This window comes from Panulirus ornatus, chromosome 12, assembly GCF_036320965.1.
Source record: "Panulirus ornatus isolate Po-2019 chromosome 12, ASM3632096v1, whole genome shotgun sequence".
In the NCBI taxonomy this organism is placed as follows: Eukaryota; Metazoa; Arthropoda; class Malacostraca; order Decapoda; family Palinuridae; genus Panulirus; species Panulirus ornatus.
This window is the reverse complement of record NC_092235.1, coordinates 61,933,763-61,960,083: the sequence shown is the minus strand read 5'-3', so window position 1 is coordinate 61,960,083 and position 26,321 is coordinate 61,933,763. Positions and strand designations below refer to the sequence as shown.

At 46.3% G+C, this 26,321-nt stretch overlaps 3 protein-coding genes across 7 annotated transcripts in view; all 3 read right to left on the bottom strand.

Moving 5' to 3' along the window:
* The window catches only part of LOC139752114 (uncharacterized), a 9,471-nt gene extending 6,771 nt beyond the window's left edge, over positions 1 to 2,700 (bottom strand). For 2 of the 5 annotated variants that reach the window (XM_071668023.1, XM_071668024.1), the window contains exon 1: positions 2,314 to 2,698. The gene's annotated coding sequence lies outside the window, so the exon portion shown is untranslated. Of the gene's footprint in view, positions 1 to 2,313 lie in introns of all 5 variants that reach the window. The other 3 variants (XM_071668020.1, XM_071668021.1, XM_071668025.1) reach the window with 2 other exon arrangements.
* Positions 2,701 to 3,746: 1,046 nt separating this feature from the next.
* Positions 3,747 to 7,526, bottom strand: LOC139752266 (uncharacterized). Its single transcript, XM_071668297.1, has 4 exons — positions 7,475 to 7,526; positions 6,642 to 6,751; positions 5,067 to 6,407; positions 3,747 to 4,621 (listed from the first exon to the last, which is right to left on the bottom strand). The coding sequence occupies exons 1-4, from the start codon at positions 7,524 to 7,526 to the stop codon at positions 4,394 to 4,396; spliced, it is 1,731 nt and encodes a 576-aa protein (XP_071524398.1). The 3' UTR covers positions 3,747 to 4,393.
* Positions 7,527 to 11,109: 3,583 nt separating this feature from the next.
* Positions 11,110 to 26,321, bottom strand: part of LOC139751756 (uncharacterized) — a 230,988-nt gene continuing 215,776 nt past the window's right edge. Inside the window, exons 3-4 of the mRNA XM_071667305.1 lie at positions 13,763 to 14,706; positions 11,110 to 11,527 (exon numbers count right to left, since the gene is read on the bottom strand). Of these exons, the coding sequence (XP_071523406.1) occupies positions 11,252 to 11,527; positions 13,763 to 14,692 (1,206 nt within the window). The 5' untranslated portion in view covers positions 14,693 to 14,706 and the 3' untranslated portion in view covers positions 11,110 to 11,251. The remainder of the gene's footprint in view (positions 11,528 to 13,762; positions 14,707 to 26,321) is intronic.

Below are 26,321 nucleotides of genomic sequence, written 5' to 3'. Positions count from 1 at the left end.
GAAAAAGGTACATTTCACTTGTAACCCTGAAACTTCTCGACTCATAGAAAATGGTAATTTAGATTATTATAGAAAATGCATAAAGAGCGTGAACTATACGATACCCTACCTTGATTTTTCTACTTATTCTTTTGTTAGTAATAACCATTCTGCCAACACTTACAAATATCCGTTATAATCATGAAAAAATTCTTATTCCTTCTAAGCATAATAATATGATCTACTCCCTTATTGGCATTTGTGCGAGCATGGCTTTCTACTAACAAATATACATGAACAGACACTGATTAGAAATAATACTCATAATTAAAACCTGTAAAATAATAATATTAGTCGCAAATTTTCGTTTTTTTTTCAAATATATATCACTGTTTCTATATCTTGTAGTAATTAATATATTAACTCATCTTCCATAATATTACTAGAATAAGAAACCGGAACTCAACCTTTCCACATACGTAAATAATCATAACATAGTTGACCTACATATTATATCACATAGGGATATATCTTACCAACGTTTCTCTTTACATATTAGTCACATGTACAATACTTACACGGAAAACGAGCTAAAATATGTTGTCGCTAGATGCGCAATTAATACACCGAGTGCCAAAGATACGATGAAATAAGGAAAAAAAGATGGGTGGGGGTTGGCCACAAGATGTTGAAAAAAACAAACAAACAAACATACTTTATGCGTTTTCATAAGTTCAAAGACCAAATAAACAACGATGCTTGTTGTGCTGTTTTCAGAAGCCATGTCCTTCCCACAATCTAAGCCTATTATCGCTCGTAACTGATGCCCTGTAAGTTTGTTGTTAGCCTAAGTGTTTATCAGTAGGTAATTGGCCATTAAGTCAGTGTCGTATGCACGCATGTGTGTGCGTGTGTGTGTGTGTGTGTAAAGATGCGTTCTCGCGTTTGCCATAACCTGATCATATTTATCATGGCAAGGAGTCACCAAACTCTGCCTATTTGTGGTTAAATGGCGAGTGAATACTCTTCGGGGAGGTTGTTGTCAATTAAGTGCAAACTCGTCATAGACCTTCCCACTCCACTCTGGAGCTGTCATGTGTAATGCACCGAAACCACAGCTCCCTATCCACAACCAGGCCCCACAGACCTTTCCATGGTTTACACCGGAGTGGACATGGCAGCGAATGCAACCAGGAAGCGGAAAAAAGTCATAGAGATGGGGAGGACGCGAAGGTTCTGGGAGCGCTGAAGAATGTTTGGAGGGTGATAAGGCTGTACAGAAGAGGGTAAATGTGTTGGAAATGAAATATTTGAGGAAAATATGTGGTGTGAGGAGGTGTGGTCGAGTAAGTAATGAAAGGGTAAGAGAAATGTGGTAATAAAACGAGTGTGGATGTGAGGGCAGAAGAGGGTGTGCTGAAATGGTTTAGACATACGGAGAGAAGGAGTGAAAAGGTTGACAAAGAGGATATGTGTGTCGGAAGTGCAGGGAGCAGGGAGAAAGGGAAGACTAAACTGGAGAAGGAGGGGTGCAGTGAAAAAGATTTTGAGTGATCAGAGCCCGAACATGTAGAAGAGTGAGTGGCGTGGACGCCATGGAGTCAACTGGAACGATGTGGTATAATGGGGTCGACGTGCTGTCAATGGACTGAAATCAGGTATAAGAAACATCTTGAATAAACCATGGAAAAGTCTGTGGGGCATGGATGTGGATGGGGAGCTGTGGTTTTGGTGCATTACACACGGCAGGTAGAGAATGGATGAGAACGATTATGGCCTTTCTTTGTCTTTTCTTGGAGCTGCCTCTCTAACTCGGGGAACAGCGATCGAGTACGATATATACGTGAAAAAAATATAAACATAAATAAATCAACACTCTAGGCCACTGTTGACATAAAAACAAAACCTCAAATCAAATAAAAGTAAGAAAAAATGACCAATAAACCAGCGGGATGAGAGTGGCTGGGCTGGAGGGTAATGCGAGTCGTGGAAGCACTTGGCAGACACTTGGGGTCGTCGTTATGTGCGCAGTAACTCCCATTATAGCCATCCCTCCAGCGCCGTCGCCCACCTCATCCACTGTAGAATACTGGCAGTTCCCTCCCCACTTCCCGTGCAATAGTGAGAGACGGGCTGCATAATCCTGCATTCGCCTAATCTTTACCTGCCTTTAAAATAATTTCTAATATTCGTACATGACTTTTTTTTTTTAATACAGGGTCTTAATTTCATTAATCTAAATCTATTTAATGCGGTGAGTGCTAGGCGGTATACAAGCCCTGCGGATGCACACGTGACATCAATTGAAGTCATGTATACAACAGTTTCACATACCTTACGCTTGCTTACGTGTACAGCCACAAACATAGGCACATAAGAGACGTACGCAGACTCGATACAACACAATTTGACGCACCAGAAGAGAGTAATCTGTACTTACAGTAGGATTTGGCCAAAGGCAAGGGCACCGTGTGGTAGCGATCACTGCCGGAGAAAAATACTGTCATTAACTCCGGGTTGCATGACTGAGTTCGGTGTTGTCAAGTGTCATGTGTGAGGAGGAAAGATTGTATTCTTGTGGACTAAGGGCCACTCGGGGGTGAGGCAGATACAAAAAGTGAGAAAACTTAACTTCCACGGAAGTGCTGGTTCCCTTGACAGTCGAGATTTTGCCAAAAAAAAAGCCAGCGTAGTAGTAGCACTCACTGGCGGAAGCTATTACTTCCGTGTTGTGAGACAGAGAATTTAAAAGCCGTCAGAAAAAAAAATACATCAACCTTGTATTATTCAAAGCGTTTTCTCAATACAAAAATACATTTTGTCACTTGCTGTAAAAGTCGGTGATCGCGGCCCATCAGATGATCATTCATTATATGCAAACATCTTGACAGTAAATCCGACCCAGCCAGCGTGTTCAACAGGGGAAGGGGAAATCTGTTTTAGCGTGTACGCACAGTCGTTCTTGGAATCCGGATGCCGAGTGTCACGTTGACGTCATCCCTGTAAACAATAGCGATGAATATAATTGAAAATTAATGTCCAGCACAATCTGCAGTTGGCTGTGAAGTGGCGCGCAAAATGCAATTTACATCTCATTTGCATAATTATAGATGGTGTAATTAGGCCGGCTAATTCTTGAAAGGACATTTTCTCTTGGGGCCTTTTATAAAGTGTGTCATTAACTCATTTAGTGGAAGGCTGTCACATCCAGGAGATGCTTCTTTTCATCTTATCTCCCTTGATCTTCTCATAGAGTCCTCTCACTACCTGGGAAAAGAAAGATATATATATATATATAAATATATATATATATATATATATATATATATATATATATATATATATATATATATATATATATATATATATATGATGCTTCATTACACAAGCTGATTAGCATAAATGATGTGTCATTTAGGATCAGAGCGAACAACAGGATCCCCTGTGTGTTAGTATACGAATATATATATATATATATATATATATATATATATATATATATATATATATATATATATATATCTTTTTTTTTTTCCAAAAGAAGGAACAGAGAAGGGGGCCAGGTGAGGATATTCCCTCAAAGGCCCAGTCCTCTGTTCTTAGCGCTACCTCGCTAATGCGGGAAATGGCGAATAGTATGAAAAATATATATATATATATATATATATATATATATATATATATATATATATATATATATATATATATATATATATGACAAAAAAGAACTACTTGTATGCGTACAAACTAACGTTACCTCCCATTGTCTCACTAATCAACATGTTAAAATTCAATAAGCGTTCAGAGCTTAACGGAATATAGACACGGGTGTGCACAAACATCCCCAGACCTTCTAATTGTCGATCTTCGACTACACCGAACTCAACCTCGTAAGCTCTGCCTCATTCTAGTTCGTAAAACACAGGGAAGTGGATGATTCCCTTCACGTACTCTGAGTCTATAACCGGAGTCTAAGGGCTGAAGAGGTCCGTCGTACAGAAGAACAACATTCAAAAGGTTCTGGCAATGTACATGGTTGTAGATGGGCATAATGCAGTGTCGTAGGAATTAGGTTTTATTGGATTATGTACATCGTCGCACAACCTACTTCCAAAGAGTGTGAGTAGTTCTAAAGAGTTCAACACATCAGAACCAGCAAAAAGAACCAGCTTATGCTGACCCAGAGCCAAGGACCCCAACCAGGGGGAGGACTCTATAAAACTACGAGAACAATACAAATGTAGAAATCACGTTCCTCTAACACCGTGGTCATTTCCTTCAAGAAATGGACTACTTCCCTGAATCGTGACTTTATAAATCATAGAAGATCGTCTTTCCTTCCATACGAAGTCGGATTCATCGCATCGCCGTTCGTGCAGGAGTGTGGTAAGAGAGATTCTCGAGGACCCTCGTCTTATTTCCCAGGCGGGCCGTAGCTACTTGGAGGAGACTGGATGCTCCCATCGCCTCCGCCGGTACCGTCGAGGTCGCCGATCTGGGCGTTGAGGCTGTAGTACTGTGGAGCGGTGGAGCAGTCGAAGTTGAACCACCAGTCACACACGAAGTACTGCTGGTTGAACACCGTCCCGTTGGGGCAGAGGAACGAGTCCTGGCGGCCGTCCAACTGGCAGATGTGGAACACCTGTCACGAAAGTGTCTTTTATTCACTTATTTGAAAAACCACAACAAGACAGACATTAAAACTAACGATTACAAAAGGCAATGAATAAGATAACAAAACTAAGTGCATAGATCAGAAGCGCAACAAAAAAAGATAAGACATTAAATGTATTGTGTTTACGGTGATCAAAGAACCAAATCGTATCATCTATTTTGAAAAGACTTGATCACTCAAATGCCGGAACTGAGAAGATCTTCTGAGAAGGAGGAAGAAATCTCATGCGTCACACAGCAAGGCAGTGTTTGTGAAAGCAAGATCGAGTTAAGGATCATCATTTTGCGTCGTCAATTAATGGCTACATGATTTTTGGTGTATCGAGGCACAAGGGTGGAACTTATTAAGCCTCACCTGACAGCCTCAGGGCACCACAGACTCACCTGGCAGCCTCAGGGCACCATAAACTCACCTGGCAGAGGGCCTCTGGCGCGGTGTCAGCATAGTAGCCCGGTAGGGAGTCGCAGACGAAGCCGGTGTCGGGGACGGAGGCCAGGAGGAGGTAGTCCGTGCCGGGGGTACCTGGGATGAACTCCAGGTAGTCGGACGGGAAGGCGATGCCAGGGCTGTTGTAGACTCCCGGGCCACCAGCGTTAGCCACACCGCCGCCGCTGCCACCACTGTAGCTGCCACCACCGCCAACACCACCAACACCGCCCACGAACTTCCCCTCACCTTTCCCTCTTCCACCTCCGCCTCTACCACCTCCACTGTTGGCAAAGCCACCACTGCCTCTACCACCGGAAGCGTGTCCCCCTGTGCCGCCACCACCACTGCTGACAGATCCACCACTACCTCTGCCACTGCTGGTGTAGCCTCCACCACCACCACCACCACTGCTGACGGATCCACCACTACCTCTACCACTGCTGGTGTAGCCTCCACCACCACCACTGCTGACAGATCCACCACTACCTCTGCCACTGCTGGTGTAGCCTCCACTACCTCCACTCCCAGTGCTGACAGATCCACCACTACCTCTACCACTGCTGGTGTAGCCTCCACTACCTCCACCACCACTGAAAACAGAGCCACCACTACCTCTACCACTGCTGGTGTAGCCTCCACTCCCTCCACCACCAGTGCTGACAGATCCACCACTGCCTCTACCACTGCTAGTATAGCCCCCACTACTTCCACCGCCACTGAAAACAGACCCACCACTGCTGGTGAATCCTCCACTGCCTCCTCTGCCACTGTTTCCACCACGGCTGACAAATCCACCACCACTGACGTATCCTCCACCACCACTGGAAACAGATCCACCTCCTCCTCCACCACGAGTACCTCTGCTATTGCGGACATACCCACCGCTTCCCTTACCACCACTGCTGACGAGACCACCACTGTTGTTGACGGTGCCACTCTCTCCCTCGACCTTAATCCCAAAACCAACGTCGCCAGTGGTAGCATATCCACCACCTCCTCTTCCACTGTTGAAGCCACTGGTCCCCTTCCCACTTAGAGATCCTCCGCTATCTTTCCCACTGAGGGGGGTAGATACATCTCTCCCTCTACCACTGTTACTGAGGACTTTCCCACTGAAGACGCTATCGCTCCCACTGTCGCCGCCACTGTAGCCGCCACTGACCACCTGACCGAACGATGAGAGGAGCTGGTTCGTCTCGGAACCCTCCAGGGTCTCGAAGGCTTCGAACCCTTCCCTCTCCTTAGGTACTTCCAGATTATCATCCACTTGTGTCTGGTGCTGTGTGCTGACCAACCCCGCCAGTACTGTATGGGCGCAGTCGAATCAGTGGAGGTCAACAACATGACGAAAATGACCCAAAGAAGAGAGGAGGAAAAAAACAAAGAATTAAGAAAAATTGAGCCACAGACTATCTAATGCTGTTTAAGACATCGAGAGGAAATGTGAATTAGCGTTCAATATTCTCGTTATTCTTACTTCTACACGAACCCGATGTCTTCCAGGTAATGCCAAACGAATATTCCAGATATACTAAATTCAAAGAGAAGTATTGTTTACCCAAATATCCCAACAACACAAGCGCATGTCACTGTTACGTCGATGATTCTGTGTCTCGTTTCCACTTCGGTAAAAGCGTTGCTTTGTCGGGTCGTGAAAGTGGATCGTCCCTGACACAGAATAAACATTTGCAGTAAGTGTTGGCGTCTAAGTGTTATTGAAATCCGCCTCCAGGACACAGCGTGTCCTAAAACCACAGGGGGATGTCTTCACTCTCATCCTAGGGTGGAGGAAGACGAGGAGGAGGAGGAAGAGGAGGTGGAGGAGGAGGAGGAGGAGGAGGAGGAGGAGGAGGAGGAAGAGGAGGAGGAGGAGTAAGGAGGTCTGTCTGTAAAGGAATGATATTACATGCTAAAGTCTTTTTTTTTTTAAGGTTGTCAGAATCTCTTTATGGTGAAGACGGTCATAACCCAGCATCCCTCCCTCCCTCCTGTCCCCTTTACCACCCCCTCCCTCCATCGGACGGTGGTACGAGATGGTCTTATGTGATCCTTGGTCTCGACAATCCTCCTCGAGGCCTACCTCGACCCTCTGTGGTCTTTGGTCTGGACAAGAGTCCCCACGGTCGTCCCTGTGGTCTAGCTAGTGTCAGCAGCGATCTCCTCAAGGTCGTCCTCAGCCATTAGTGTCAGGGAAAGCCCTACTTAAGGTCGTCCTCAGCCATTAGTGTCAGGGAAAGCCCTACTTAAGGTCGTCCTCAGCCATCTGGGATCTTTTGCGTGGCTGAACGGTCCTCGCCGAGGGTTGTCCTGGTTGCATAACTGAGCCAGGTCGTCGTCTTCCGTCCGTCCGTCTTTGCCTGCTTGCCTCAGCTCATTTGGCAAAGGACTTACCCAGGGTGAGGCAGACGCTGCTGGCCCGTGCTGGAGCTGCTGCTCTGGTCATGGTGGCTGGTTCCTTCCTCCGCCGCTGACGGGTCCCACCTCTTGGCGCCGAGTGGATAGTTATAACTTTGGAGATGGAGATGCTTCTGGCGCTTACAGTGAAAGATTTTGCAGTTTATATACGAGACGGGGGGAGTGCCTGGGGGATGGGGTTGCAACACGTCTCTCTCTCTGCTGTCTGGTGCCTCTCCCACCACTGACCCACTCGCTAAACACATCGAGCAGTTGTCCTGAGGCGTTATGTCAACCCCAGTGGAAAACTAAGGGGGTGGAATATCATCAAACAAGTGTAGACAAACTTGTGATATATGAAGTAGTTGGCAGCCCAGAGCGTCGAGACAGCTGACTGCTCCCCTCGCCCTCCCACCAACCATCCCTTCTCCCTCCCCACACCTCCTCCTCCTCCTCTGGAGCAACCAAGCGTCGTGAGTGGCTGCTTCAGGAAGTGATAACTAGACCAAAGTTGCTCAAGTTTGTCTCGCTCATGCACGGCTTCCGCCACGTTCTCCCCCCCCCCCACCTCAGAAGGAGCTGTTCTCTCTTCCAAAAGAAAAAAAGAAGAGAGGAAGAAATATCTTCAGTCTCGTGTGGGAGGGCGTTACAGTAGAGCTGACATATAAAGGTTTGTTTATATCATCCTAGAATTCGTCTTTCCAGTATTTCCTCCTGCAACACGGGCTCCTCGTATTATGCAAATGGCAGTTCACCGACAACAATGTTTCTTTCCTCGGACGACAGACTGTAACTCGTCGGTCCATGAGCGCTGGAAGGAAGGAAGGAAAGAAGGAGGGTCTCTCTCTCTCTCTCTCTCTATCTCTTCCTGATTTCTTAGACGGTCAGCTCTTGATGTCTCGTTCTCGCCTCTTTCCTTCCCCCCGCCTTACGTCTTAAGACAAGCTTTCCCAAGATGGTCTTCAGGCCTAGAGGGAGATACGGAAGAACAGAGGCAAGCTGGAGAGTTTTTTTTCCTGAGAGGTAGGTCATGGTCTTCGAAAAAGATATCTCCACTCTGTCCTTCTCCATGGGTTGATGTCGAGGGTCACGAACCAGTAGATGAAGATACTGATAATATCATCTCGAATGATAAGCAGAAATGAAGAAGAAGAAGAAGAAGAAGAAGAAGAAGAAGAAGAAGAAGAAGAAGAAGAAGATGATGGAGACGTTATGGACGAAGACCCTCATCATCATCACCCCCCCCCCCCCCCCCACACACACACACACACACACACGAGAACCCAACACCATCAAATCTGCCGTGAATGGACGTCGAACTTGAGCAGTTCGACAGACACGCACACACTTCGTGTTGTCGTCTTCTCCCCTTTCCCTATCCACCCACAGGAACCCCCCTCGTCCTCAACCCCTCACGAAACACAAGTCTTGCTCCTCCTTCTCTCAGCCTCCGGGAGGCCCTCGGTGCTTTCGCTTCCAGCGTGTGTGATGATCACGAGGACCCATCTACATTTCCAGCAAGCGCAGGCTGTAGTCTGGAAAGAGAGAGAAAAAAAAAAACCCAACCCTCGACTGGAAGAATATTTAAAAGATCTTAAATCCGCAACTCCAGCTGGGTGGAAAACATCGCCCCACTAAGAGGAGAGCGCCAGGGCCCGTAAAGCCATATTACTGGAAAAGTTGAGGAACATTTCCGACTCGAAGAAGTTTTCGACAGGAAGGCGAATTTTGATGTTTGTGGAGAACACGTCCACTCGAACTCATCGTCATGATTCACCGTCGTTCACCGGTGTCGACGGGAACTGACGTGTTCACAACTATGGGGGAAATATATATATATATATATATATATATATATATATATATATATATATATATATATATATATATATATATATATATATATATATAAATATATATATACGATCATTTAGTTATCACACTACAGATGGAAAATTAACACACACTGTCAAAATTACATTACATTTCTTTACATCCCTTTAACCGAGAACCATAACAGACTATGTAAAAAGAATGGCATCTAACACTGCTTTTCAAGAAATCGAGACAACATACAACGAAATGTTACATCAAGACAGTCAATATTGTACACATACAAGGGTCGGTCAGCAGGCCAACTTGCCTTTCAAGACAATATAACAGAATATAACTCATCCACAAGTTTACATATGTCCAAAACTAATACGATGAATTCTACAATGTTATCATCAGATTTCCATAGGTATCACCCCTAGCTATTGAACACACTTATATATATATATATATATATATATATATATATATATATATATATATATATATATATATATATATATATATATATATATATATATATATATATATATATATATATATATATATATATATATATATATATATATATATATATATATATATATATATATATATATATATATATATACTTTCCTTTATTCTGGATAAAACATTATTAACACTACATTCTCTTATAGTCGACTATACATGTGAATTGTGATCTCATCATTATAAATTCTTCATGATTCTTCAACGATACCTAAACGAAATTCTGTGTCTCACAACCAACACAGAGTTTCAGGTGTACATCTCTCATCTCCAGTCCTACAAAAATATACAACTAATACATCCTTCTACTGTATATAACTCAGCCACTACAAGGGGACTGTATTGACGTGTTGCAAACCCAACTGTGTCCTGGCTGTGGCCCAGTGTTGCAAACTCAACTGTGTCCTGGCTGTGGCCCAGTGTTGCAAACCCAACTGTTCACCATCCATCCAGGACTATGGCCCCGTGTTGCATACACCAACGCTCGGTTTCTTTGTACGTGCCCATTCAAACCACGTCATCTGGTGTTGTCGTCACCATTCAACACGTCACACATGTTGTCCCTAAGCTGGGGTCCGTGTTAGCACACAACCACTTTCCTGGGGTTCGTGTTGTCACATACCCAACTTTGCCCAGGTTTGTGCCCATATCATAGTCAACCAAGGGGTTCTGTTGGTCCCATAGTATCAAACTCCTTGACGGACCATCGCCTCGTGGCCCAGTGGAGAACCCAACTGTGTCCTACAGACCATGTGGCCGGTGCAACCCAACTCCCCTCCTTTGCACCGTGCTCTCCCCAACTGCTCCTCCAGCTGTCCCCCACTCTTTGCGTGTTGCAAACTCAACTGTGTCCTGGCTGTGGCCCAGTGTTGCAAACTCAACTGTGTCCTGGCTGTGGCCCAGTGTTGCAAACCGGTTCATGAAGGGGTTCGTTGTCACGTCATCATCATCCAGGACCTCATTAAGGGTTCGTCGTTACGTCATCATCAACCACGTCATCGGGGGTTTCGTTGTTACGTCACCATCAACCACGTCATCGGGGGTTCGTTGTTACGTCACCATCAACCACGTCATCAGGGGTTCGATGTTACGTCACCATCAACCACGTCATCGGGGGTTCGTTGTTACGTCATCATCAACCACTTTATCAGGGGGTATGTTGTTACGTCACCATTACCCACTTTATCAGGGGGTTTCGTTGTTACGTCACCATCAACCACTTTATCAGGGGGTATGTTGTTACGTCACCATTAACCACTTTATCAGGGGGTTTGTTTTTACGTCATCATCCTCGTCATCAGGGGTTCGTTGTTACGTCATCATCAACCACGTCATCAAGGGGTTTCTTGTTACGTCAGCATCATCCACGTCATCAACAGTTGCCTGCGTCTTGACGGAACCATCCCAGCCTCCGTAGGCGCCAGGAGACCGCTACCTACGTGGTGCTCCATACAGACTACTGGTGGAACGGGTGCCTCCACCTCCACCTCCTTTGCTACCGTAAGCTCCTCCTCCTCCACCTCCACCACCGCCGCCAGCAGGAGCAGGAACCTTCCCGATCTCATTGTTGAGAGTGAAGAACTGGTCGGCGGTGTCACAGTCGAAGTTGAACCACCAGTCACACACGAAGAACTGCTGGTTGAAGATCGTACCGTTGGGACACAGGAAGGAATACTTCATACCGCTCGGCCCACAGATGTGGAACACCTGCGAACACAAGTTAGCTTCACTACCTGTCCTGCGTCAAGGTAGCGGAGAGGGGGGAAAAAAAAAAGAATACATTTCTTTAGGATCCCAAAATCTCCTGGCGCCTCGTCTATTTTTTCCTTTTGTTAAGAGAAAAAAAACCCGAGCGAGAATGGATAATATCATGCTAATGACAACGCCGCTCTCCCCCAGGGCGTACAGGGTCGTGGGAGACAAGCTCTGGATATCTGGGTAGGTAAAGTTCAAGACCCCATGGTTATTATTAGTGAGACCTTATTATTATATGTATATGACAACTCAGGTTGAGGAATTAGACGTCTCTCTCTCTCTCTCTCTCTCTCTCTCTCTCTCTCTCTCTCTCTCTCTCTCTCTCTCTCTCTCTCTCTCTATTTATCTGTCTATCTTTTCCACTTTCAAAACAGTGTTCTGACGAACGCTGGAGAGATGCTTCCTTCCTTGAAGACATGGATGTGTGCTGACATTACAGCTTTTTAAGCTTACAACTGTCACAAAACTAACAACTTCACACACAAAAAAAATGTTATAATTAGATGACAAAACTACAATATGACGGCAGAACTACGGCGCTAGTGAAGTGCTGGAACTACGTCACCATGTCACACACACACACACACACACACACACACACACCAGCCTCACTGTGAACAACGTCCTCGACCAAACAGTGAGAGAAAATGGGAATGAAAATGGAGACTATCCATACATAACCAAAAGTCATACATTCCTCCGCCATAAAAGTACACACACACACACACACACACACACACACACACACACACACACAATATATTCACGACATTAACGGACTTGTAACTAATACTGAACATCTCAAAACCGCCAAATCCTTGTAGGAGATTAGAGGGCCCAAAGGTGTCATCATTCAACCCTCGGTCCAACACAGACTCATGAAGTCCTTATGAGATCTTTCAAGCCTGACTGAGTCTCCCTCACGTCTGCAGGAGGCGATCCCAAAGGAGGAAACTTGACGGTGCTCGACCTCATAAGGAAGGAAAGGGAGGGAGGGGGTCGGTTGGCCTCATCATTACCCGCGCGACCAACTTCTCACCTGACGAATGGCTGGACCGTGAGGAGACGAGAAAGGGTGAGGAAGGGAGGGAGAGGGAGGAAGAGCCAGTCCACCCACACGACAGGGGGGGAGTGGGGTTGGTTGGTGGTGGGTGACCTGCTAGCCAGCGTGACCTGTCAGGTCTTGTATGAGGTCAATGAGGGTCAATTTTGGGGATGTGCCTTAGCAGAGGTTGAGGGTAAGGGGAGAAAGAGGTCTATTCACGTCCGGAAGGAGCTGGTTCGAAAGGGTCACACAGGGGGCGCCGCGATACTGTTTCTTTCGAGAGGTCGGAGTCACTCGCTGTGTCACTCAGTCTGACACTCCTCCGCCTCCCCCTCACCTATACAACGCTTGACACCTTACGTCACCGTGTGACATCCTTACGTCATCATCTGGTGACTCCCTCACATCCATCGCCTGGGTGACTCATACCACCACCGCTTGTCAACCTCCAGCCTCACGAGACGAGTTACCAAAGTGGCTTTAAGAACCCATCCCGTCGCTTAACAGATCACCAGACTAAGGTGAAGACTCGATAACTTAACTACATCATTTAACAACTTATTTCAATACTTACCCCCTCACTTAACAACTTATTTCAATACTTACCCCCATCACTTAACAACTTATTTCAATACTTACCCCATCACTTAACAACTTATTTCAATGCTTGCCCCCTTAACTTAACAACTTATTTCAATACTTACCCCCTTAACTTAACAATTTATTTCAATACTTACCCCCATCACTTAACAACTTATTTCAATACTTACCCCCATCACTTGACAAGTTACTTCAATACTTACCCACATCATTTAACAAGTTACTTCAATACTTACCCACATCACTTAACAAGTTACTTCAATACTTACCCACATCACATAACAACTTACTTCACTACTTACCTGCATCACTTAACAACTTATTTCAATACTTACCCACATCACTTAAAGAAGTTACTTCAATACTTACCCACATCACTTAAAGAAGTTACTTCAATACTTACCTCCATCACTTAACGACACCTTCCCTCACTCGGGTGATGGAATGCGTCGCTTGACACTTGTCATACCCATCACCTGGACATGTGTCATGGCATGTCATGCCCATCACCTGGACATGTGTCATGGCATGTCATAGCTCACCTGGCAGCCAGCGGCCGAGCCGGTGTCAGCGTAGTATCCGGGGACTTGGCCTGCGCAGGTGAACCCGGTGTCCGGGACAGTGTCCAGGGTGGGATAGTCCTCTCCAGGGACACCTCCTCCAGGGATAGACGCCGCCAGCCCTCCCATACCACCACCGTAGCCTCCTCCGCCACTCCCTCCTCCTCCTCTTCGTCTTCCTCCTCTTCCTCCAACACCACCCCTGCCTCCGTCTCCACCATAACCTCCACCACTGCCACCACTACTGCTACTACTACTACTACTACTCCCTCCGCCGCCGAAAACTCCACCTCCACCAGCCCCTCTGCCTCCATAGCCACCTCCAACACTACCACCACCACCAACACTACTCCCCCCACCGCCGAAAACTCCACCTCCACCAGTACTCCCACCTCCATAAAGACCTCCAACACTACCCCCACCAACAACACTCCCAGTACCCCTTCCTCCACTGCCGAAAACTCCCCCTTTACTCCCGACCCCACTCACCACACCGCCTCCAAATCTTCCTCCGGAGCTTCCTCTGCTCCTCCTCCTAAATCCTCTGCTTCCTCTCCCAACACTGCCTCTGGTCAGGCGTGCTCCTCCTCCTCCTACTCCACCACCACCTACCACATCCCCGGTGGTGGTGGGGCGGCTCACCACCTCACCAATGCCAACAAAGACGTCATCACCATCACCATCACCAACACCACCTTCCTCATCACCAACGAGTGAGCCATAACCGACAGCGTCGTCACCAACACTCCCACCAACACTACCGCTGCCTCCCACACCCCCACCGACGCCGCTGTAGCTGCTCAGGTGGGCGAGGGGAGAAGGCGGGCCCGATTTCCGATGCAGGTTGAAAGTGGAGAGAGCCTGGACGAACTGGTTGAGGGGCTGGGCCTGCAGGAGCGAGGCAGAGGCCATGATCGTCAGCAGGGCTGTGGGTAGGGACGTAAAACAAATGTTAGCCACACCAGTAGACCTAATAAGACCCACTCCTGTGATGACACACACACACACACACACACACACACACACACACACACACACACACACACACACATACACATAGAACATAAAACAATCAACTAACCATAACGAGAATAGAGGAAGACATAGATATCACTTCTTTTCATCTAAAATGCGAAGATGTAACTTGGGAAGAACGAGTTTACGACCGGAACTCTGCTACTACTACTCCTACTACTACTACTACTACTCTCTCTCTCTCTCTCTCTCTGTCTCTCTGTCTCTCTCTGTCTCTCTCTCTCTCTTCTCTCTCTCTCTCTCTCTCTCTCTCTCTCCAGGCAGAAGCAGCCTCGATGGTGCCACACGATATAAAATACATTCATCTAATTCGATGCTAATGTCTTCTGCCTCATGTACTTCCCACGCCAGTGTTCCAGCCCTGATTTAATATTGCAGTTGGGTGTATACGTGTTACACAGTAGCGTAGTTTGTGCAGTTGGGTGTATACATGTTACACAGTAGCGTAGTTTGTGCAGTTGGGTGTATACATGTTACACAGTAGCGTAGTTTGTGCAGTTGGGTGTATACGTGTTACACAGTAGCGTAGTTTGTGCAGTTGGGTGTATACATGTTACACAGTAGCGTAGTTTGTGCAGTTGGGTGTATACATGTTACACAGTAGCGTAGTTTGTGCAGTTGGGTGTATACGTGTTACACAGTAGCGTAGTTTGTGCAGTTGGGTGTATACATGTTACACAGTAGCGTAGTTTGTGCAGTTGGGTGTATACGTGTTACACAGTAGCGTAGTTTGTGCAGTTGGGTGTATACATGTTACACAGTAGCGTAGTTTGTGCAGTTGGGTGTATACATGTTACACAGTAGCGTAGTTTGTGCAGTTGGGTGTATACGTGTTACACAGTAGCGTAGTTTGTGCAGTTGGGTGTATACGTGTTACACAGTAGCGTAGTTTGTGCAGTTGGGTGTATACGTGTTACACAGTAGCGTAGTTTGTGCAGTTGGGTGTATACATGTTACACAGTAGCGTAGTTTGTGCAGTTGGGTGTATACATGTTACACAGTAGCGTAGTTTGTGCAGTTGGGTGTATACATGTTACACAGTAGCGTAGTTTGTGCAGTTGGGTGTATACGTGTTACACAGTAGCGTAGTTTGTGCAGTTGGGTGTATACGTGTTACACAGTAGCGTAGTTTGTGCAGTTGGGTGTATACATGTTACACAGTAGCGTAGTTTGTGCAGTTGGGTGTATACGTGTTACACAGTAGCGTAGTTTGTGCAGTTGGGTGTATACATGTTACACAGTAGCGTAGTTTGTGCAGTTGGGTGTATACATGTTACACAGTAGCGTAGTTTGTGCAGTTGGGTGTATACATGTTACACAGTAGCGTAGTTTGTGCAGTTGGGTGTATACATGTTACACAGTAGCGTAGTTTGTGCAGTTGGGTGTATACATGTTACACAGTAGCGTAGTTTGTGCAGTTGGGTGTATACATGTTACACAGTAGCGTAGTTTGTGCAGTTGGGTGTATACATGTTACACAGTAGCGTAGTTTGTGCAGTTGGGTGTATACATGTTACACAGTAGCGTAGTTTGTGCAGTTGGGTGTATACATGTTACACAGTAGCGTAGTTTGTGCAGTTGGGTGTATACGTGTTACACAGTAGCGTAGTTTGTGCAGTTGGGTGTATACATGTTACACAGTAGCGTAGTTTGTGCAGTTGGGTGTATACGTGTTACACAGTAGCGTAGTTTGTGCAGTTGGGTGTATACGTGTTACACAGTAGCGTAGTTTGTGCAGTTGGGTGTATACGTGTTACACAGTAGCGTAGTTTGTGCAGTTGGGTGTATACATGTTACACAGTAGCGTAGTTTGTGCAGTTGGGTGTATACATGTTACACAGTAGCGTAGTTTGTGCAGTTGGGTGTATACATGTTACACAGTAGCGTAGTTTGTGCAGTTGGGTGTATACATGTTACACAGTAGCGTAGTTTGTGCAGTTGGGTGTATACATGTTACACAGTAGCGTAGTTTGTGCAGTTGGGTGTATACATGTTACACAGTAGCGTAGTTTGTGCAGTTGGGTGTATACGTGTTACACAGTAGCGTAGTTTGTGCAGTTGGGTGTATACATGTTACACAGTAGCGTAGTTTGTGCAGTTGGGTGTATACGTGTTACACAGTAGCGTAGTTTGTGCAGTTGGGTGTATACATGTTACACAGTAGCGTAGTTTGTGCAGTTGGGTGTATACGTGTTACACAGTAGCGTAGTTTGTGCAGTTGGGTGTATACATGTTACACAGTAGCGTAGTTTGTGCAGTTGGGTGTATACGTGTTACACAGTAGCGTAGTTTGTGCAGTTGGGTGTATACATGTTACACAGTAGCGTAGTTTGTGCAGTTGGGTGTATACATGTTACACAGTAGCGTAGTTTGTGCAGTTGGGTGTATACATGTTACACAGTAGCGTAGTTTGTGCAGTTGGGTGTATACATGTTACACAGTAGCGTAGTTTGTGCAGTTGGGTGTATACATGTTACACAGTAGCGTAGTTTGTGCAGTTGGGTGTATACATGTTACACAGTAGCGTAGTTTGTGCAGTTGGGTGTATACATGTTACACAGTAGCGTAGTTTGTGCAGTTGGGTGTATACATGTTACACAGTAGCGTAGTTTGTGCAGTTGGGTGTATACGTGTTACACAGTAGCGTAGTTTGTGCAGTTGGGTGTATACATGTTACACAGTAGCGTAGTTTGTGCAGTTGGGTGTATACATGTTACACAGTAGCGTAGTTTGTGCAGTTGGGTGTATACATGTTACACAGTAGCGTAGTTTGTGCAGTTGGGTGTATACATGTTACACAGTAGCGTAGTTTGTGCAGTTGGGTGTATACGTGTTACACAGTAGCGTAGTTTGTGCAGTTGGGTGTATACGTGTTACACAGTAGCGTAGTTTGTGCAGTTGGGTGTATACATGTTACACAGTAGCGTAGTTTGTGCAGTTGGGTGTATACATGTTACACAGTAGCGTAGTTTGTGCAGTTGGGTGTATACATGTTACACAGTAGCGTAGTTTGTGCAGTTGGGTGTATACGTGTTACACAGTAGCGTAGTTTGTGCAGTTGGGTGTATACGTGTTACACAGTAGCGTAGTTTGTGCAGTTGGGTGTATACGTGTTACACAGTAGCGTAGTTTGTGCAGTTGGGTGTATACATGTTACACAGTAGCGTAGTTTGTGCAGTTGGGTGTATACATGTTACACAGTAGCGTAGTTTGTGCAGTTGGGTGTATACGTGTTACACAGTAGCGTAGTTTGTGCAGTTGGGTGTATACATGTTACACAGTAGCGTAGTTTGTGCAGTTGGGTGTATACGTGTTACACAGTAGCGTAGTTTGTGCAGTTGGGTGTATACGTGTTACACAGTAGCGTAGTTTGTGCAGTTGGGTGTATACATGTTACACAGTAGCGTAGTTTGTGCAGTTGGGTGTATACGTGTTACACAGTAGCGTAGTTTGTGCAGTTGGGTGTATACATGTTACACAGTAGCGTAGTTTGTGCAGTTGGGTGTATACATGTTACACAGTAGCGTAGTTTGTGCAGTTGGGTGTATACATGTTACACAGTAGCGTAGTTTGTGCAGTTGGGTGTATACGTGTTACACAGTAGCGTAGTTTGTGCAGTTGGGTGTATACGTGTTACACAGTAGCGTAGTTTGTGCAGTTGGGTGTATACGTGTTACACAGTAGCGTAGTTTGTGCAGTTGGGTGTATACGTGTTACACAGTAGCGTAGTTTGTGCAGTTGGGTGTATACATGTTACACAGTAGCGTAGTTTGTGCAGTTGGGTGTATACGTGTTACACAGTAGCGTAGTTTGTGCAGTTGGGTGTATACATGTTACACAGTAGCGTAGTTTGTGCACAGTACATGCTAATGGGCGTCCGGGACCTCCCTCGCTACGCCTCTCGTGTCTCCAGTCCTCTTGACTCTGGCAGTGCCAGGAGATGAGGCAAATCCTTTTGGACATTCTCCTTGCCGGGGCGACAGTTCTCCACATCTGTGTGTTGTCTTACAAGTTCCTAATGGTGTGTTCTCTGTCGGTCCCAGAACTCGTGAGATGTGATTGTGAGTGGCTGGTCTGATTCATCTTTAAATCACTGAATCTATGGGGAGTCTGGAGTAGAAAATAAGAAGGGGGAGGGGGTGAGTGAGTGAGAGAGGAACCGTTTGGTTCTGTGGGAGCGAAGGGCTTTCAGTGATGTAGACTGGAATGTGATTTTTCTTGTTTTCTTTCCCCTCGAAGTGAGACCTCTAGAAATGTACTGTAGCAGGCGGTGAAACAGCAGTGGTTCACTGAGGAACACTGAGGTTAGGTTAGGGTTAGGTGAAGACATATTTCTAATATCATTCGTAGGAATATCGAGAAATTGATTATATATATATATATATATATATATATATATATATATATATATATATATATATATATATATATATATATATATGTATATATATATATATATATATATATATATATATATATATATATATATATATATATATATATATATATATATACATATATATATATATATATATATATATATATATATATATATATATATATATATATATATATATATATATATATATATACGCATGTGTATGCAAGTGCCACCTGGTGAATGGGAATCGGTGCTTTCCAATCATACATCACTACACTGAAAGGTAATGTGCGTTAGGTCAGGGCGGTGATAATATAATTAAATGGTAAATTACACCCGTCCTTACACGCGAGATGAGTGGCAATTAGGAGGAGTTTTAATGTGGGGATAATTAAGACAGTACACCCTACCCAACATTATACACTTTCACATTCACTTTTTTTTTTTTTCATAATATAGCGTGAAGGATTACAATTGTTCATCCCGGTAATTTTCGTGTGTAATGGGAAAGATGATTGTTATGTATATTTTTTTTTTTTTAAATTTTACCGACGGCTGTTGTACGCAAACATACGTATGGGTATGAACACCTAAATCTCTCTCTCTCTCTCTCTCTCTCTCTCTCTCTCTCTCTCTCTCTCTCTCTCTCTCTCTCTCTCTCTCTCTCTCTCTTTTAAATACCGACACACACACACACACACACACACACACACACACACACACACACACACACACTCACACATGCATACATACAACTGCATAGAAATACATACTTAGAGACACGCACACACACAAACACACACATATTTGCATAGAAACACACACACACACACACACACACACACACACACATGATGAAACACCTGTACATGCATATATGACTCTAATAGCGTTTGCTCATTAGGGTAATTGTCTTAAGCTCTCAAGATGAATAAAATCTTCAACATTTGTCCTTATGGCGAATCTAACATCCTCATGACAGGAGAAATGGGGAGGGGGAAGGGAAGGGGCACACGCTGGCCATGGTCAGGGAAGGGGTTAAATTCTTGGACATGGGTAAGGAAGGGGCACACGCTGGCCATGGTCAGGGACGGGGTTAAATTCTTGGACATGGGTAAGGAAGGGGCACACGCTGGCCATGGTCAGGGAAGGGGTTAAATTCTTGGACATGGGTAAGGAAGGGGCACACGCTGGCCATGGTCAGGGAAGGGGTTAAATTCTTGGACATGGGTAAGGAAGGGGCACACGCTGGCCATGGTCAGGGAAGGGGTTACATTCCTGGACATGGGTAAGGAAGGGGGAACGCCTCTGGTCATGGGTAAAGAAGGGTTTCCGACCATAATCTCCAGCATGGGTCTCAAAATGGGGATGGGGATCCCCATGTGGTCATGAGTCGAGATGGGAGGACTCCTCTCGTGTCCATGAGTTGGGGGGGGGAAATGGGATCATGAAGACACTGAGAGGGGGGAAAAAAATATCGTTCCATTTTGCCCAAAGGAGGAAGACAAAAGACGTTCATATCTGACCAGGCGAACTTGGAAGTTCTCACTGTGAGGCCTCCTGGTTGCGTCATCGACACCACAAGATGGGTTCAGAGAGGAGGTCTTAATAAACACATCCACATATCAACGCATATATTCGCATGCCTTGCACTACGTACCCATCACCACCGACATCGAAGTCTCTACGCCCAGCACCACCAACATCGAAGTCTCTACGCTCATCACAGCCCACATCGAAGTCTCTACGCCCATCACGACCAACATCGAAGTCTGTACGCCCATCATCACCAACATCGTGAAGTCTCTACGCCCATCACAACTAACATCGAAGTCTCTACGCCCAGCACCACCGACATCGAAGTCTCTACGCCCATCACCACCAACATCGAAGTCTCTTCGCCCATCACAACCAACATCGAAGTCTCTACGCCCATCAAAACCAACATCGAAGTCTCTGCGCCAAGCAAACGTTATCCATTCCATCCTACACGCAAAACACGTCGTCAAAACCACCCCTTTGCCTCGAGGGTCGTTGACAACATGGAGTGGGTCAATAGGCACCACCATCGATCTAAGAGCTCGAGCGACCTCGACGGCTGCTGGGATGAGAGAGACCCACTTTGCCTGTAGGAGGCGACGTCTTCCCCTACGTTCTATCCTTTGGCTCTGAGGGCGGGGCGTCGTCGTCGTGATATGAACACCTGCCGAAGTAGAAGAAGAAGAAAGGGACTAACCATACACCGAGGCAGTGGTACTGGGTAGTACTCCATGGCGTCTTCACAGTCAAGTCTCGGGTGTAATCCACAGAGAGACAGAGAGAGACAGACGAACACACACACCCACACACGGGCAGTGCTCCCTCGATCACGCTCTCGTAGTTTCTAATGAATTAATTCCACCGTGGCTCACTATATAATGTGTGGGCGGAGGATGGGTGGTAGAGAGGCCATGGTTGCCAAGTGAATTAATTTCCGATAGTTTCCATCTTCAGATTACTGAAAATCTGGCTACGATTACCATCTTCCTTGGCGAGGGTGACCTGAAGATTGACTGACTGTCGGTGGGAGGGTTGTCGCAAACGCTGTGCTGCATGATGTGAGCCACATGGAGGGGAAAAGATGTGTTTGGGGACGGTCTGTTAAAACTGATATCAGTGGGTCCTGTTGTACCTTGCTAACGCGGGAAACGGCGATCAAGTATGAGAAGAAATAACACACACACACACACACACACACACACACATATATATATATATATATATATATATATATATATATATATATATATATATATATATATATATATATATATATATGTATATATATATTGATTGTCAACCTATAGTGGTATGATTTCGCGATAGCTTTCCAATGATGAATAACTTGAGAAAAATATGAAGCCCGGTGGATCACACATACACAGCGGCGTGAGCTGCCAAGATACGAGTGAGGACAGACAGACAGACAGAGGCATACAGACACACACACACACACACATACACATCACTCTGGTGGTGGCCACATCCGACTTTATAGGAGATTTACGTCTCCCTTGACAACACGACTCAGCCCTGCTTCCCCAGTTGTGTTCAACGGGTCTTCGAGAACCCCCACACCGTAAGAAGAGAGATGAGCAATCACACGGTGGGTCAAGTCCAACCCGAGTGACCTCCTGTCTAAAGGAGAATCAATCTCTCAGAATCTAATTCTATTAATTGTATGACTCCTGGTGTATCTCTAAAGTGTGGTGTACTTATACTTTTTGATTGTATGACTCCTAGGGTATCTCTAAAGTGTGGTGTGTACTTATACTTTTTAATTCTATGACTCCTCGGATATCTCTAAAGTGCGGTGTACTTATACTTTTTAACTGTTGACTCCTGGGATATCTCTAAAGTGTGTATACTTATACTTATATTTTCACACAAGGTTGTTAAGCCGCCGCCTGCCTGCCTGCGTGACGTAGATAACAGATCTCGTATCTCGAGAACACATCGGGATCGGGATGGAGCCATCAGGTTTGCGTCCTCTCGTATTTCCGAAGGAGGAAGATACGACCACGAAGACCCTCCCTGGCGTGTCAGGCACTGTTGCTCGCAGCCCTTAGGGCCTCTCCTGCTCTGCTACATTCACGCCCGCTGAGGAGACATGAACGTCTCTGTCCCCTCCAACCCCTGATGATAAACACCCCCTGCTGCATACATATACATATACATACATATACATACGTACACTTATAACTGCTTTATGCAAATCACGCCGTTGTTCGAGCTAATGCAATCATCCGGGCGGCTGGGTACTCCTCAGGTTATAGCCACAAGGCGTGAGGGAGAGAGGGAGGGAGACGGAGGGAGAGAGGGATGGAGTTCCAGCCATTACATGCAGCGTCCTGGACTTTTACTGACGCCGTCGCGGGGCGGCTTGGAGGGGGGTGAGGGGTCGTCGTCCCGGACCCGTCTGCAAGTGATGGACGCCAGCGATCGTAACCTCCTGGAGTACATCCTCTCTCTCTCTCTCTCTCTCTCTCTCTCTCTCTCTCTCTCTCTCTCTCGGGGGGCCGCCACACTGTCTGTGTCTGTGTGTGTGTCTGTGTCTCCCTACTATATGTCTGTCTGTGAGACGATCTCTGAGTCGCCTCTCACTCTCCCTGTGTGTCACTGCACTAAGTGTGTGTGTGTGTGTGTGTGTGTGTGTGTGTGTGTGTGTGTGTGTGTGTGTGGCTTCAGTGTCTATTTTCTCCTTAGCGTCTGTGGGACATCTAAAGTGAGCTGTCCTCCCTGTCTGTATATTGTCCTCCCTGTCTGTATATTGTCCTCCCTGTCTGTATATTGTCCTCCCTGTCTGTATGTTGTCCTCCCTGTCCGTATGTTGTCCTCCCTGTCTGTATATTGTCCTCCCTGTCTGTATATTGTCCTCCCTGTCTGTATGTTGTCCTCCCTGTCCGTATGTTGTCCTTCCTGTCTGTATGTTGTCCTCCCTGTCTGTATGTAGTCCTCCCTGTCTGTACGTTGTCCTCCCTGTCTGTACGTTGTCCTCCCTGTCTGTATGTTGTCCTCCCTGTCTGTATGTTGTCCTCCCTGTCTGTATGTTGTCCTCCCTGTCTGTATGTTGTCCTCCCTGTCCGTATGTTGTCCTCCCTGTCCGTATGTTGTCCTTCCTGTCTGTATGTTGTCCTCCCTGTCTGTATGTTGTCCTCCCTGTCTGTATGTTGTCCTTCTGGTCTGCATGTTGTCCTCCCTGTCTGTATGTTGTCCTCCCTGTCCGTATGTTGTCCTCCCTGTCCGTATGTTGTCCTTCCTGTCTGTATGTTGTCCTCCCTGTCTGTATGTTGTCCTCCCTGTCTGTATGTTGTCCTCCCTGTCTGTATGTTGTCCTCCCTGTCTGTATGTTGTCCTCCCTGTCTGTATGTTGTCCTCCCTGTCTGTAAGTTGTCGTCCTTGTCTGTATGTTGTCTTCCCTGTCTGTATGTTGTCCTCCCTGTCTGTATGTTGTCCTCCCTGTCTGTATGTTGTCCTCCTTGTCTGTATGTTGTCCTCCCGGTCCGTATGTTGTCCTTCTGGTCTGCATGTTGTCCTCCCTGTCTGTATGTTGTCCTCCCTGTCTGTACGTTGTGCTCCCTGTCTGTATGTTGTCCTCCCTGTCTGTATGTTGTCCTCCCTGTCTGTATGTTGTCCTCCCTGTCTGTAAGTTGTCCTCCTTGTCTGTATGTTGTCCTCCCTGTCCGTATGTTGTCCTCCTTGTCTGTATGTTGTCCTCCCGGTCTGTATGTTGTCCTTCTGGTCTACATGTTGTCCTCCCTGTCTGTATGTTGTCCTCCCTGTCTGTATGTTGTCCTCCCGGTCTGTATGTTGTCCTCCTTGTCTGTATGTTGTCCTCCCGGTCTGTATGTTGTCCTTCTGGTCTGCATGTTGTCCTCCTTGTCTGTATGTTGTCCTCCCTGTCTGTATGTTGTCCTCCCTGTCTGTATGTTGTCCTCCTGTCTGTATGTTGTCCTCCCTGTCTGTATGTTGTCCTTCTGGTCTGCATGTTGTCCTCCTTGTCTGTATGTTGTCCTCCCTGTCTGTATGTTGTCCTCCCTGTCTGCATGTTGTCCTCCCTGTCTGTATGTTGTCCTCCCTGTCTGTAAGTTGTCGTCCTTGTCTGTATGTTGTCCTCCCTGTCTGTATGTTGTCCTCCCTGTCTGTATGTTGTCCTCCCTGTCTGTATGTTGTCCTCCCTGTCTGTATGTTGTCCTCCCTGTCTGTAAGTTGTCCTCCTTGTCTGTATGTTGTCCTCCCTGTCTGTATGTTGTCCTCCCTGTCTGTACGTTGTCCTCCCTGTCTGTATGTTGTCCTCCCTGTCTGTATGTTGTCCTCCCTGTCTGTAAGTTGTCCTCCCTGTCTATATGTTGTCCTCCCTGTCTAACTGTGCGTTGGCCTCAGCTGTCTGCGTTGGCACATCCTCTGTGTCTTTCAATTTCGTGCGTCAGGACCACCCTCCCCCCCTTCACCCTTGCCTCCCCCCCAACTCTCTCTCTCTCTCTCTCTCTCTCTCTCTCTCTCTCTCTCTCTCTCTCTCTCTCTCTCTCTCTCCCTTCACCAGCATCACTACAGCACTCTCACTTCTACAGCGAAAAGGAAAGTGCTCGCGTGGTGGTCATGGTAGCGAGGAGAGAGAGAGAGAGAGAGAGAGAGAGAGAGAGAGAGAGAGAGAGAGAGAGAGAGAGAGAGAGAGAGAGAGAGAGAGAGAGAGAGATGATCTGGGCATGCGCGTGACGGACGGGGTGTGTGTGTGTGTGTGTGTGTGTGTGTGTGTGTGGTGGGGAAGGGCCTACTGTCACCTACATCAACGCTGACATCTTCCAGGGTAGGGGCCGGAACGCTGGTTTGGAGCCAGGCCTCGCAGCGACACACGGTTCGAACACGCGCGCGCTCAGAGTGTCACGAAGACACGCGCGTGCGTAGCTACACGCGCTCCCATTCATAGCATCCAAAGAGGAGAATCGCCAACCGTGGAAGGCTACGCTTTGACATCAGCGACTTGGAATATTAACGACACACACTCGCAAACGAGTGGGCTGCATCGCAAGAGTCCTGCTGACGAGTGTCCTTTGCAAAACATAAGAAAACGTACCCAGAAAGAAGAGAGAAAAATATAGGCAAAGGTTAAACAACTTAAGCGAGAACCAACATAAGGTTTTAGGGGAAGGAGGCCAATCACAGCAAAATCTCCATGACCCTCTACTGGAGAGTGAGCTCCATTTCTAACACAAGAGAAAACGGGGCTGATTCTGTGTGAGTACCTGGCACGGGGGAGGATAGCAAAAGATGCTGGAGACTCCTTCAATATGCAAGGCATAATGACCTTCGTGGGAGGGAATAAAGTGAAGCATGTCAAATAAGCCATCTTCAGGTCACCGGAGGCGTACCACAAGGTTCGATCCTGGGTCCACTGATCCTCCTGTGGTGTGTAAGCGTCTAGTCAGAAGGGAGGGGACTCATACCTGAACATGTTTGTGGATGTACATGGATGAGGATGTGATCAGCACCCTGTGTTTACAGCGTGAAGCACGTCAACACCACTAGATCATCAACCTCAGGTTTGGCCATCGGACTTCAAAAGCATAAGATTCAAATAGAATAGGT

What these genes read in the sequence shown, in the direction of transcription:
- LOC139752266 (XM_071668297.1), bottom strand. Translation starts at nt 7,526, where the DNA reads ATGACCAGAGCAGCAGCTCCAGCACGGGCCAGCAGCGTCTGCCTCACC. An exon ending in CAGCGTCTGCCTCACCCTGG is followed by an intron (nt 6,752 to 7,474) that starts GTAAGTCCTTTG and finishes ATTCTGTGTCAG; the next exon opens with GGACGATCCACTTTCACGAC. An exon ending in TGTGTTGTTGGGATATTTGG is followed by an intron (nt 6,408 to 6,641) that starts GTAAACAATACT and finishes GACCTCCACTGA; the next exon opens with TTCGACTGCGCCCATACAGT.